The sequence below is a fragment of the Dendropsophus ebraccatus genome, chromosome 2 (genome assembly GCF_027789765.1).
Source record: "Dendropsophus ebraccatus isolate aDenEbr1 chromosome 2, aDenEbr1.pat, whole genome shotgun sequence".
Lineage (NCBI taxonomy): Eukaryota > Metazoa > Chordata > Amphibia > Anura > Hylidae > Dendropsophus > Dendropsophus ebraccatus.
In genome coordinates this window covers 207673055-207687024 of record NC_091455.1, presented here as the reverse complement: position 1 = coordinate 207687024, position 13970 = coordinate 207673055, and the positions used below count along the sequence as shown (strand labels likewise).

The 13970-nt window shown below is 39.6% G+C and overlaps 1 protein-coding gene across 1 annotated transcript in view; it reads right to left on the bottom strand.

Moving 5' to 3' along the window:
- MEOX2 (mesenchyme homeobox 2) overlaps nt 1-13970 on the bottom strand; it is a 62744-nt gene that overhangs the window by 8440 nt on the left and 40334 nt on the right. The window contains exon 2 of the mRNA XM_069960607.1: nt 7400-7572. Coding sequence (XP_069816708.1) covers nt 7400-7572 — 173 coding nt within the window. The remainder of the gene's footprint in view (nt 1-7399; nt 7573-13970) is intronic.

Below are 13970 nucleotides of genomic sequence, written 5' to 3'. Positions count from 1 at the left end.
ATAGTAGTTATATTCCTGTATATAGGAGCAGTATTATAGTAGTTATATTCCTGTATATAGGAGAAGTATTATAGTAGTTATATTCCTGTATATAGGAGCAGTATTATAGTAGTTATCAGTGTCGGACTGGGGTACCTTGGCCCACCAGGGAAATTGATTCTTGGGGCCCACCCAATATATAAAGACATAATCAGTGCCAAACCTTTCACGTTAGTACAGTGACTTTGCATAGAGCTGTGTATGTGACCAGTGATACTAGTGCACTGCCAGTCACTTATACAGTTGTTACTGATTTATGCAGTTGTGGTAAAACCACCATTTATGTAGAAACTTTAATGAAATTCCAACAATATTGCTGTAAAAACACATAAAAAATGTTATGTGTGAACACAGCCTCAGAAGATGAGGGAAAGAATGACCATCTAGTCTGCTCCTCTATTACAATCTCCAGCAGAGGAGACCCATGACGGTTTTGCCTCACCATAAGGTGTTGGGCTGGAATAAGACTTTAAAGGACCATCATGAAAGGCACATCAGTGGTCAGCGTGTGAACATGGCTTTAAAATGTAATCTGCCATTTTATACATCTACTAGTAGAAGAGAGAGAACACCATGCGGCGTATTACTGCAGAACAAATGTGTGTAAGTGGCTAAACTTGCTGCTCACCTTGGGCGGTCATGCTACAAGCCCAATACCGCCAGTCACTTTAGCGGTGGTTTGTTCACCTTGATGCCGCTTGCAGCCCTTTCAACAGAACCAGGAGACTTGGTACAATAATTCAGCAGCGAAGACAGCACCAAAGTAGTCAAAAATCTTGTGACTTTATTCACTCCCTCTTGTGCAATGTTTTGCCTTACTCAGAGCTAAAACGAAACATCGCGCTAGAGGGTGTGAATAAAGTCACAAGAATTATTACTACTTTAGTGCTGATACTGATACTGCTCCGGAGGGGGTGCAGTCTGGTGAGGGGGTATTATCCTACCTATCACTGATACTACTGCTGCTCCGGAGGGGGTGCAGTCTGGTGAGGGGGTATTATCCTACCTATCACTGATACTACTGCTGCTCCGGAGGGGGTGCAGTCTGGTGAGGGGGCATTATCCTACCTATCACTGATACTACTGCTGCTCCGGAGGGGGTGCAGTCTGATGAGGGGGGCATTATCCTACCTATCACTGATACTACTGCTGCTGCTCCGGAGGGGGTGCAGTCTGGTGAGGGGGGTATTATCCTACCTATCACTGATACTACTGCTCCGGAGGGGGTGCAGTCAGATGAGGGGGGGTATAATCCTACCTATCACTGATACTACTGCTGCTCTGGAGGGGGTGCAGTCTGGTGAGGGGGGTATTATCCTACCTATCACTGATACTACTGCTCCGGAGGGGTGCAGTCTGGTGAGGGGGCATAATCCTACCTATCACTGATACTGCTGCTGCTGCTCCGGAGGGGGTGCAGTCTGGTGAGGGGGGCATTATCCTACCTATCACTGATACTACTGCTGCTGCTCCGGAGGGGGTGCAGTCTGGTGAGGGGGGCATTATACTACCTATCACTGATACTGCTGCTCCGGAGGGGGTGCAGTCTGGTGAGGGGGGTATTATCCTACCTATCACTGATACTACTGCTCCGGAGGGGGTGCAGTCAGATGAGGGGGGGTATAATCCTACCTATCACTGATACTGCTGCTGCTCCGGAGGGGGTGCAGTCTGGTGAGGGGGGCATAATCCTACCTATCACTGATACTGCTGCTCTGGAGGGGGTGCAGTCTGGTGAGGGGGGCATTATCCTACCTATCACTGATACTACTGCTCCGGAGGGGGTGCAGTCTGGTGAGGGGGTATTATCCTACCTATCACTGATACTACTGCTCCGGAGGGGGTGCAGTCTGGTGAGGGGGTATTATCCTACCTATCACTGATACTACTGCTCCGGAGGTGGTGCAGTCTGGTGGGGGGGGGGCATAATCCTACCTATCACTGATACTACTGCTGCTGCTCCGGAGGGGGTGCAGTCTGGTGAGGGGGGCATAATCCTACCTATCACTGATACTGCTGCTCCGGAGGGGTGCAGTCTGATGAGGGGGGGGCATAATCCTACCTATCACTGATACTGCTGCTCCGGAGGGGGTACAGTCTGGTGAGGGGGGGCATAATCCTACCTATCACTGATACTACTGCTCCGGAGGGGGTGCAGTCTGGTGAGGGGGGCATTATCCCACTTGTGCCTGCTGCTTATATCTTTATTCTTGAGTCGGTACAATAGTTGAGAAGAAGTTCACACTCTGGAGGTCCCAGTTGTGCAGGAGATCCGTGAGGCTTGGGTGCTGATCAGCTGATTCAGGATTCTCACATCACAGATGATAGGAGTTGTAGTAGACGTAGGAGTAAGACAAATCAATGGATAATGTGTTTCTAAGGGAATCCTCAATAGATCTGATGATCTCATCTGATGAAACCCGTCATCCATTGATTAAAGTCTTACTGTTATATCTACTACAACACCTATCATCTGTGATGTGAGAATCCTCAGCTGATCAGAGCCCAAGCCTCACGGATCTCCGGCACAACTGGACCTCCAAAGTGTGAACTTCTCATCACATACATACAGTATATATATATATATATATATATATATATACACATATATACACAAATAGACATACTGCAGCCATACACACTGTATACATATATACACAAATAGACATACTGCAGCCATACACACTGTATACATATATACACAAATAGACATACTGCAGCCATACACACAGTATACATATATACACAAATAGACATACTGCAGACATACATACAGTATACATATATACACAAATAGACATACTGCAGACATACACAAACATGCAGACACAACTCACCTTACATATATACATCTAATCATACTAACACACACAGACTCACCAACATGGATACACAGATACAAAAGCATGCAGATTACACATAATATATACACTATATACATGATAGAAAACACACATATATATATTACTCACATGCATAAACACATGACACATGTACAGACACACACGGATGACAGATAGACAAGTATATACACACACACTCACATGTTCAGCAGGGCAGGAAGCTTCAGTCTTCTTGTCTCCATCTTCTCTTCTCCCAGCCAGGCCGGGCAGCCTGCAGCCTCTCCCCATCTCCTGTGCACCGACTGCACACATAGCAACAGGAGAGTCACATGTTTGCAGAGGGGAGGGGGGATGGAGGAGGCTGCTGCTGCTGCTGCTCTCCTGACAGGCAGGAAGAGGGCAGCGCTAGGCCCAGAGCTGATGTAAGGAGCCAGGTGAGCAGGGGGAGGGGAGGGCCCATGATTATAGAAAGAACGGGCCCTGATGCCGTGCTGAACTCACCCCAGCAGTGTGGGAGCCAGCAGGGGGCCCCTTGAGCTCCCGACACCAGGCAGCTTCCAAACGGGAGGCCCCTCTCTGGCTTAGGGGAAGGGCCCTGCAAGAGGGAGGAGGGGGTGGGGCCCACCGGGGGATCCCCCGGCTCCCCGGTGGCCCAGTCCGACCCTGGTAGTTATATTCCTGTATATAGGGAGCAGTATTATAGTAGTTATATTCTTGTATACAGGAGCAGTATTATAGTAGTTATATTCCTGTATACAGGAGCAGTATTATAGTAGTTATATTCTTGTATATAGGAGCAGTATTATAGTAGTTATATTCTTGTACATAGGGGGCAGTATTATAGTAGTTATATTCTTGTATATAGGAGCAGTATTATAGTAGTTATATTCTTGTATATAGGAGCAGTATTATAGTAGTTATATTCCTGTATATAGGAGCAGTATTATAGTAGTTATATTCCTGTATATAGGAGCAGTATTATAGTAGTTATATTCCTGTATATAGGAGCAGTATTATAGTAGTTATATTCCTGTATATAGGAGCAGTATTATAGTAGTTATATTCTTGTATATAGGAGGTAGTATTATAGTAGTTATATTCTTGTATATAGGGAGCAGTATTATAGTAGTTATATTCCTGTATATAGGGGGCAGTATTATAGTAGTTATATTCTTGTATATAAGAGCAGTATTATAGTAGTTATATTCTTGTACATTTTTGTGAATTTTTTTTTTCTAGTTGATTTTTTCCAAATTTTTATAAAAAAATTTTTTTTAGGTGTACACATATTTGTTATAGATCCTGTTATGTCTTTCTCAATAATAATTGAATCCATTTGCACTTCTGCATCAGAGGAAATATGATAAGTCTAGTAATGTAAAAGGTGTATTTACTTTCATTCCGGATTTTCTATAAAAGTCTCATCTGCTGTAAATTTTATGGTCCGTGACGTTGCTGGGACTTGTTTCCTAGAAGTTGGTGTTAGATATCACAGTAGTTTCTCTTATTTCTGCTCCCATCCCAACACCCTGCAATACAGTGATGATTTCTACATTCTATATGATAATAATTAAGTCTTCAAAAATTTATCATAAAAAAAAAAAGATTCCTTCTGGAAGTTTCCCAACATCTGTGTGCTCTATGTATCTATATGCAGGGAGATTTATAGCAAGCCGCACATATATTTCATATAAAGCTACATAGTATAGGCATAAATTACACCGAGGATTGAAAACATTTGCTTTCTGCAGTTTTGATGGGATGCGGAAACTCCCTATTTCCTTGGCATCTGACATGCGCTCATAGAATATATTGGCTCAAGAATTTTTTAGGGTCCTGATCATCTGCTCCACATTTGCAGCTAGTAATCTGTGTATTGTACATATCTGGTCTCAGCTTAAGATACAATGGAGTAAGCCTGTCTGGTTTGCATCCCATTTGTCTATTAGATTGAAAAATTGACCTATGAGACATGGCCTAATATAACGTCATTGGAATCACCAATAGTCAGTTCCAAACAAAGTCAAACACCTTACAAGGCACATACAACACACAACACGCATACAATGCCAACAACACATAACAACCCCTTATGAGTATCTGTAGTCTTTCAGTTCATTCTGGAATTATCACTTATAGTACATCTTTAGGCTATGTTCACACTACGTATATTTTCGTAAAACTACGGCTGTTGTTGCACATTGCAACAAGAGCCGTTATTATTACGAAAATATACGTTACCTTGGCGTCTATGGGATCCCGGGTGGAGTGTATACACATAGTATACGCTCCAGCCACGATCCCTAACGGCGTCGCAAACAACTGACATGTCAGTTTTCTGCGGCCGCTATTTAGTGAATAGCGGCCGCAGAAAACCCTGTCAGTGCACACAATGGAGCGAGCGGCACCAGTCGTACACTCTATAGTGCGCTATGGGGAGTTCTGATGCAGGTGTGCACGGATACGCCCGCATCAGAACTAAGCAGCGCTAAAGATCATCCAGCCAGTACTGCAGTACCAGCCTGGATGATCTTTTCAGGGACTGGCCGTTCCGTGACCCTGTCGGGTCATGGAACGGCCGTTCCCGTACTGTGTATGAACATAGCCTTATACACATTCTTATTAAAGGGGTACTCGGGCAGAAAATGTAATTTTTTCAAAAGAACTTGTTTCAGAAAGTTATCTAGATCTATTTAAAAATCTCCAGTCTTCCAGTACTTATCAGCTGCTGTATATCCTGCAGGAAGTGGTGTATTATTTCCAGTTGGACACAGTGCTTTCTGCTGCCACCTCTGTCCATGTCAGGAACTGTCCAGAGCAGCAGCAAATCCCCACAGAAACCCTCTTCTTCTCTGGTCAGTTCCTGACATGGACAGAGGTGTGTCAGACTGGAAGGAATACACCACTCCCTACAGGACATACAGCAGCTGATAAGTAATGGAAGACTTTCAAATCTATGTAACTTTATGACACCAGTTAATTTGAAAGGAAAAAAAAATAATAAGCTGGAGTAGCCATTTAGGAGAGAGATGGGGCCACACATTCTTAATGACTAGGGTCTGAAGAAGCTATCCCTTCCATCTTCATACATACATCCCTATGCTTAGTTTGGTTTACATGAATGTTTATTCAATAAGAAAAGGGGAATAATCTGCTTCCAGACAGCTGTGAGAGCAAAATAATCGGACATTGTGATTCAACATGCCCGATACTTCTCTTCCTTGACATCATCTATTAAAGGAGGCTCTGGACAACCACATAAGAGAGAGAGAGAAGCTCTTCTTATCTAACCTGAGTTCTGACTATTTGATGAAGGACGTGAAAAGGAGAGACCCTTCTTCTTAAAAGGGTATTCCAGTCTCTCTGTAAAATTAAGGGCAGGGTGGAAGTACAAAAAAAAAAAAAAATACTTACCTAGCCCAGATCCCACACTGCCTCCCTACAGCTTCTGATTTCCTCTGCCCAGTCTACTCATCTTCTCTCTTCTTACTGCATCTGAGAGCTCGGGAGCAGAACCTGCCACCTTAACCAACCACTAGACAAGTTGGGTCATAGCTGAGGACAGTGATTGGCTGAGGAAGCAGGTAGGTACTGATCACAAGCAGGAAGACGAAAGAAGATTAGGGACCTGATAGAGCCAATCAGGAACAGCGGGGGAGCAGCAGGGGATCGGAGCTAGGAAAGTATGTTTTTGCCTCGGCAGCATATTTATTTCTACACAGAGGTTGACTACAAATTTCCCAAAATAATAGTCTATTAAGAACATAAAATGACTCCAGAGCTTCACGAAATGAACTGGATAGTCATCATCATTTTTTAGGATGTCTCAGTGTTAATTGAATTTTCTGACTGGGATATTGGTATCTATAAATATCCGACAACTATTTCTCCTGATCCCTCCGTACATATGAACATCTGGCTTGGATGAGCGTCCGTAGGTTCTGATCGGAGAGAGGAAGGGAAAACCTATATTGCTTAGAACCAATGTAGAAAGAAAATGGAAGCCGCACTCACCAATCAACGTTTTAAATTCTTTATTTAATATGAAAAACAGCAGACAGCCTGTTTCACGCTATCACGCTTCTACGGACCACCTTTCTACAGAGGTGGTCCGTAGAAGCGCGATAGCGTGAAACAGGCTGTTACCACACCTGCCTGGCGTCTGCCTTGGTTTTTATCCACACTGTGTCTGCTGTTTTTGGTGAGTGCGGCTTCCATTATGTTTCTACATTGGTTCTATTTGTCATATGTTTTTCTGTGGAGCCTGCACCACTTGGACTGTGGAATATTGGACTAGCAGAACCTACATGCAGTACAGCAGTAGTGCAGACCACCCTGACTTTGTTTGTTTTACCTATACCGTTTGTCTAGTGGTGACATCGTTCTGAGAATCAAAGGATCGGGCAGCTGAAATCCAATGTGTCCAATCCCCCCTTCACCCCCCTCCTCTGACATCATTACCCATTTTTCTTATTTTGGCCCCTGCAGTGCTCATGGACGTCCCTTATGGGTATTACCTGTCTCTCGGTAAGATCCAGGTTTACTGCTATTTCGTATCGTCTCAGCCGGGTCAGGTAGTTATGATGAGCGAATTCGGCCTCCAGCTCTCGGATCTGCTCTTTCGTGAAGGCCGTTCTCTCTTTGCGGGGTTTACTATTTACATCTGACTTGTAACTTCCTTCCTGGGAATCTGCGGAGGGGAAACAAAAAAAACATAAATTTTTACATTATTTAATTTTTCATGTAAAAAAAAAAGTTTTTTTCAATGAAATCCAGGCATCTGATTGTCTGGATGTTTTCTATATTGTTGGAGGTAAGTATGGTGCAGCCTTATGCTTCTTTTTATTATAACCATATGAGTAATATCCAAGCAAAGCCATAAAACAACGTCCATATAAAAACATGTTATATCAGTGGGGAAATACAACATGTGAACCTCATCTCCGAGCAAATCATAAAACTTCCATCTGCCCCTGAATGTTCCTGTTGTCCTAGTCTCTACATGCGCTAATTCACTTGTTTGTGCAGAAGTTTGTGCTCCAGAGCGGCTATTCTTTCTGTATCTGTAGAGAGAAAGTTGCAACTGCAAGAAACCATTATAGCGTCACCAACCTGGATATAAATTTACACAGTCTTGGGTTTTTAGGCTTCCACCATACAGCCATACTAACATTAAAGGGGTACACCGGCATGTTTGACTGGCATCTTTTTGGACGTCCGTCATTTTGAGGCCAAATAACGGCCATCATTTTTAAATGGCATCCGTGATTTCAAAATAATTGAGGTTATTTGGCCTTAAAACGATGGACGTCCGAAAAGCCAGTCATTGAACGGCCAAAAAAGGTCGGCATGTGAACCTAGCCATATAATGTAACAAAAAATCTGTAATTCTGGTGCTTTTTTTGTTCTTTCTGTTTACGTTGTTCACCATACGGGAACACAATAGTTAGATTATTAAATCAAACAAAATGCGCACTACAATATATGATAAGTTTAGTAGGTCTTTTTATGGGTTTCATTTATAAAATAGGAAAGGGGGGTTATTTAAACTTTTATTGGGGGAAGGGCTGTGTCATATTTTTTTAAAACTTTTTTAAATTTTTGCATTTAAACCACTTTAGGACCGTGCAAATTTACATTTTTGCGCTTCAGTTTTTTCCTCCTCGCGTTTAAAAGACCGTAGCACTTCCTTTCTTTTCACCTAAAGGCCCACACGAACCCTTATTTTTTTCTGCCACTAATTGTACTTTGCAATGACTTAATTTTTCCATAAAATATGCTGCGAAACCGGAACATAAATATTTGTGCAGTGAAATTTAAAATAAAACACATTTATTTTTTTTATTTAGGGGTTTTTTTTGTTTACACCATTTGTCCTATGGTAAAACTGACTTGTTATGCATGTTCCTCAAGTCAGTACGATTACAACGATATGTAACTTGTTTTACTTTTATTTTATTTGATGGCTTTTAAAAAATTAAAACCTTTTTAAAATTCTAAATGTTCCTTAAAATTACTCTATTCCCAGGCTTATAGCGCTTTTATCCTTTGGTCTATGGGGCTGTGTGAGGTGTCATTTTTTTGTGCCGTAATCTGTACTTTCTATCGGTTCCTTGATTACGTATATGTGACTTTTTGATCGCTTTTTATTACAATTTTTCTGGATTTGATGCGACCAAAGATGCTGAATTTTGCACTTTGGCGCAATGTTGCGCTTACGGTGTATACCGTGCGAGATCAGGAATGTGATTTAGTAGTTCAGGTGATTACGCACATGGCAATACCAAATATGTTTATTTTTTTATTAATTTTTTTTATAAAATGGGAAAAGGGGGGTGATTAAAATTTTTATTAGGGGAGGTTTTTTTGTTTTTCTTTTAATGAAAAAACTTTTTTATTTTTTACACTGTAATTAGAAGCCCCCTGGGGGACTTCTATATACACAGCACTGATCCCCCTGGGGGACTTCTATATACACAGCACTGATATCCCATTGAGATCAGTGCTGTATATAATAGAGCACTGATCCATTAGATCGGTGCTCTGTTGGTCAGGTCTGCTGCAGACCAGATCAGCAGAATACCGAGCCAGGATCAGCGTCATTCCGACGCTAACGGCTAAGTTAAACAATGACAACTGCATATAACAGCTCATTAGCGGGCGCAGCAATCAGACTGTGCCCGCTAATAGCCGCTTTCCTGGGTTATTAATAACACCCGGGATCACAGCGGTTCAGACGGGGATAGCCGCGCGGCCCCACTCTGAACTCCCCTGCCCGATCGAGGAAGTACAGTTACGTCCTTGGTTGGGAAGGGGTTAAGCCCCCATAGGGGACTACTACATTCATTCATTACATTCCTAACACTGATCAATGCTATCAGCAGCTCATTACATAGAGCAGTGCCAAATCCCCATAGAAAACCTCTCTTTCTCTGGACAGTTCCTGACATGGACAGAGGTGGCAGCAGAGGGCAGTGTGTCAGACTGGAAAGAATACAACACTTCCTGCAGGACATACAGCAGCTAATAAGTACGGGAAGACTGGAGTTTTCTTTTATAGAAGTAAATTACAAATCTACAAATCTTTCTGACACCAATTGATTTAAAAACATTACATTTTATTCGTAAAAATCCACTTTAACTTCACTAACAAAATCTGACAGCACCTACATAGGGTCCCTAGGAGGAGATCAAAGATGGGCCCATAAACCTTGAGATGGTGAGATTAAATCCCCAAAAAATTCATTGAAAAATCTGTGGATTTAGCTCCCGCCCCGGCCTGTGCATAGAGAATTTTTGAAATTTTTTAAAACTGTTAGAATATTACATCATGAAGAATGTACATTAAATATCCAAGTTGTTTTTGGGGGGAAAACTATGAGGTTCTATTTTTTCTTACATTTTACCTTTTTACCTCTACAAAAATATTATTTTCTTTTAAAAGTGAAAGGCCGTAAATCTCCTGTTTTTTAAACTTGTTTCTGGAAATATCCTGATTTAATGCACCTCTTGGGACTTTGGGTTGGGAGATACCATCCCACCCTGACCTTTCAGTCTCTGTTCACATCCTATGAAGCAAGGCCCTTATGGTTTCTCTCTGGTGGAAAAAGGGTTGGAGACCCAAAAAAATGTTGGCAGCTTTTCTATTAGTTTCCATCTGTTCTACAGATGTTCGGACTTTGCTCGCCAGTCTTGTTCTGCTTTATAAGGACTCAGCCTACAATGCCCTATGATAGATGTTACGTCGAAAACTTTTGTCCACGGGGGATTTGTGGAGATGACCCTCTGTCTTCTCTTCATTTATACATCTGGTGCACAATATGCTAATACTGCATGTATATTAAAGTCTATGATCCGGAGAATTGCAAGGCCACGACTTGTATCTGGTGGAATTCCAGAATCACACAATACATCTTGGAAAAGGAGAAAGATTACATGAGATTACAGAAAAAAAATAAAATAAAAATTATACTAGATAGATATAAAGATAGATAGATAGATAGATAGATAGATAGATAGATAGATAGATAGGAGATAGATAGATAGATAGATAGATAGATAGATAGATAGATAGATAGGAGATAGATAGATAGATAGATAGATAGATAGATAGATAGATAGGAGATAGATATATAGATAGATAGATAGAAGATAGATAGATAGATAGATAGATAGATAGATAGATAGATAGATAGGAGATAGATAGGAGATAGATAGATAGATAGATAGATAGATAGATAGATAGGAGATAGATAGATGATAGATAGATAGATAGATAGATAGATAGATAGATAGATAGATAGATAGGAGATAGATAGATGATAGATAGATAGATAGATAGATAGATAGATAGGAGATAGATAGAGAGATAGATAGAAGATAGATAGGAGATAGATAGGAGATAGATAGATAGATAGATAGATAGATAGATAGATAGATAGATAGATAGGAGATAGATAGATGATAGATAGATAGATAGATAGATAGATAGATAGATAGATAGATAGGAGATAGATAGATGATAGATAGATAGATAGATAGATAGATAGATAGATAGATAGATAGGAGATAGATAGATAGATAGATAGATAGATAGATAGATAGATAAATAGATAGATAGATAGATAGAAGATAGATAGATAGATAGATAGATAGATAGATAGATAGGAGATGGATAATAGATAGGAGATAGATAGGAGATAGATAGATAGATAGATAGATAGATAGGAGATAGATAGATAGGAGATAGATAGATAGATAGATAGATAGATAGATAGATGATAGATAGATAGATAGATAGATAGGAGATAGATAGATAGATAGATAGATAGATAGATAGATAGATAGATAGATAGATAGATGATAGATAGATAGATAGATAGATAGGAGATAGGAGATAGATAGATAGATAGATAGGAGATAGATAGATAGGAGATAGATAGATAGATAGATAGATAGATGATAGATAGATAGATAGATAGATAGATAGATAGATAGATAGGAGATAGATAGATAGATAGATAGATAGATAGATAGGAGATAGATAGATAGATAGATAGATAGATAAGAGATAGATAGATAGATAGATAGATAGATAGATAGATAGATAGGAGATAGATAGATAGATAGATAGATAGATAGATAGGAGATAGATAAGAGATAGATAGATAGATAGATAGATAGATAGATAGAAGATAGATAGATAGATAGATAGATAGATAGATAGATAGATAGATAGGAGATAGATAGATAGATAAGAGATAGATAGATAGATAGATAGATAAATAGGAGATAGATAGGAGATAGATAATAGATAGATAGATAGATAGATAGATAGATAGATAGATGATAGATAGATAGATAGATAGGAGATAGATGATAGATAGATAGATAGATAGATAGATAGATAGATAGATAGATAGATAGGAGATAGATGATAGACAGATAGATAGATAGATAGATAGATAGATAGATAGGAGATAGATAGATAGAAGATAGATAGATAGATAGATAGATAGATAGATAGATAGATAGATAGATAATAGGTAGATAGGAGATAGATAGATAGATAGATAGGAGATAGATAGATAGATAGATAGATAGATAGATAGATAGATAGATAGATATGTAAAGTAGATTGTCGGCACTCCGGATAACGTGAAAAAACAGTGTAAATTTATTCAAAGTTGTCACAGCATTACAGGAAGGCTAGATAGATAGATAGATAGATAGATAGATAGATAGATAGATAGATAGGAGATAGATAGATAGATAGATAGATAGATAGGAGATAGATAGATAGATAGATAGATAGATAGATAGATAGATAGGAGATAGAAGATAGATAGATAGATAGATAGATAGATAGATAGATAGATAGATAGGAGATAGATAGATAGATAGATAGATAGATAGATAGATAGATAGGAGATAGATAGATAGATAGATAGATAGATAGATAGATAGATAGGAGATAGATAATAGATAGATAGATAGATAGATAGATAGATAGATAGATAGATAGATAGGAGATAGATAATAGATAGATAGATAGATAGATAGATAGATAGATAGATAGGAGATAGATAGATAGATAGATAGATAGATAGGAGATAGATAGATAGATAGATAGATAGATAGATAGATAGATAGATAGATAGGAGATAGATAGATAGATAGATAGATAGATAGATAGATAGATAGATAGGAGATAGATAGATAGAAGATAGATAGATAGATAGATAGATAGATAGATAGATAGATAGATAATAGGTAGATAGGAGATAGATAGATAGATAGATAGATAGATAGGAGATAGATAGATAGATAGATAGATAGGAGATAGATAGATAGATAGATAGATAGATAGATAGGAGATAGATAGATAGATAGATAGATAATAAATAGATATATAGATAAATAATAGATAGATAAATAAATAGACAGATAGATAGAAAGATAGCCCTCTTATAAAGATCATGATTTATACTGAATAAATAAGCTGATTATAGAACTGCTAGCAAGAGGAATATGGCAGATGAGCTGCCACATGAATTCATTTTAAAGGGGTACTCCAGCAAAACAAAATTCTTTCCGATCAACCAGTGTCAGAAAGTTACATACATTTGTAAGTTACTTCTATTTAAAAATCTGAAGTCTTCCCAAATCAGTTGCTGCATGCCCTGCAGAAAGTTGTATATTCTTTCCAGTCTGACACAGTGCTCTCTGCTGCCACCCCTGTCCATGTCAGGAACTGTCCAGAGCAGGAGAGGCTTTCTATGGGGATTTGCTGCTGCTCTGGACAGTTCCTGACATGGACAGAGGTGGCAGCAGAGAGCACTGTGCCAGACTGGAAAGAATACACCACTTCCTGCAGGACATACAGCAGCTAATAAGTATTGGAAGACTGGGAATTTTTAAAAATCTAAATAACTTTTTGACACCTGTTGATTTCAAACAAAAAACTTTCATCCCTTCTCTGTATATGTCCAAAAAACATGCATTCCGTCATACTTGTCAGTCTTCAGTATTGTGTAGAGACAGAGAAGTTCTGCCTAGTTCTGCTCGGCCTCCTTGCTCTTCACTCAT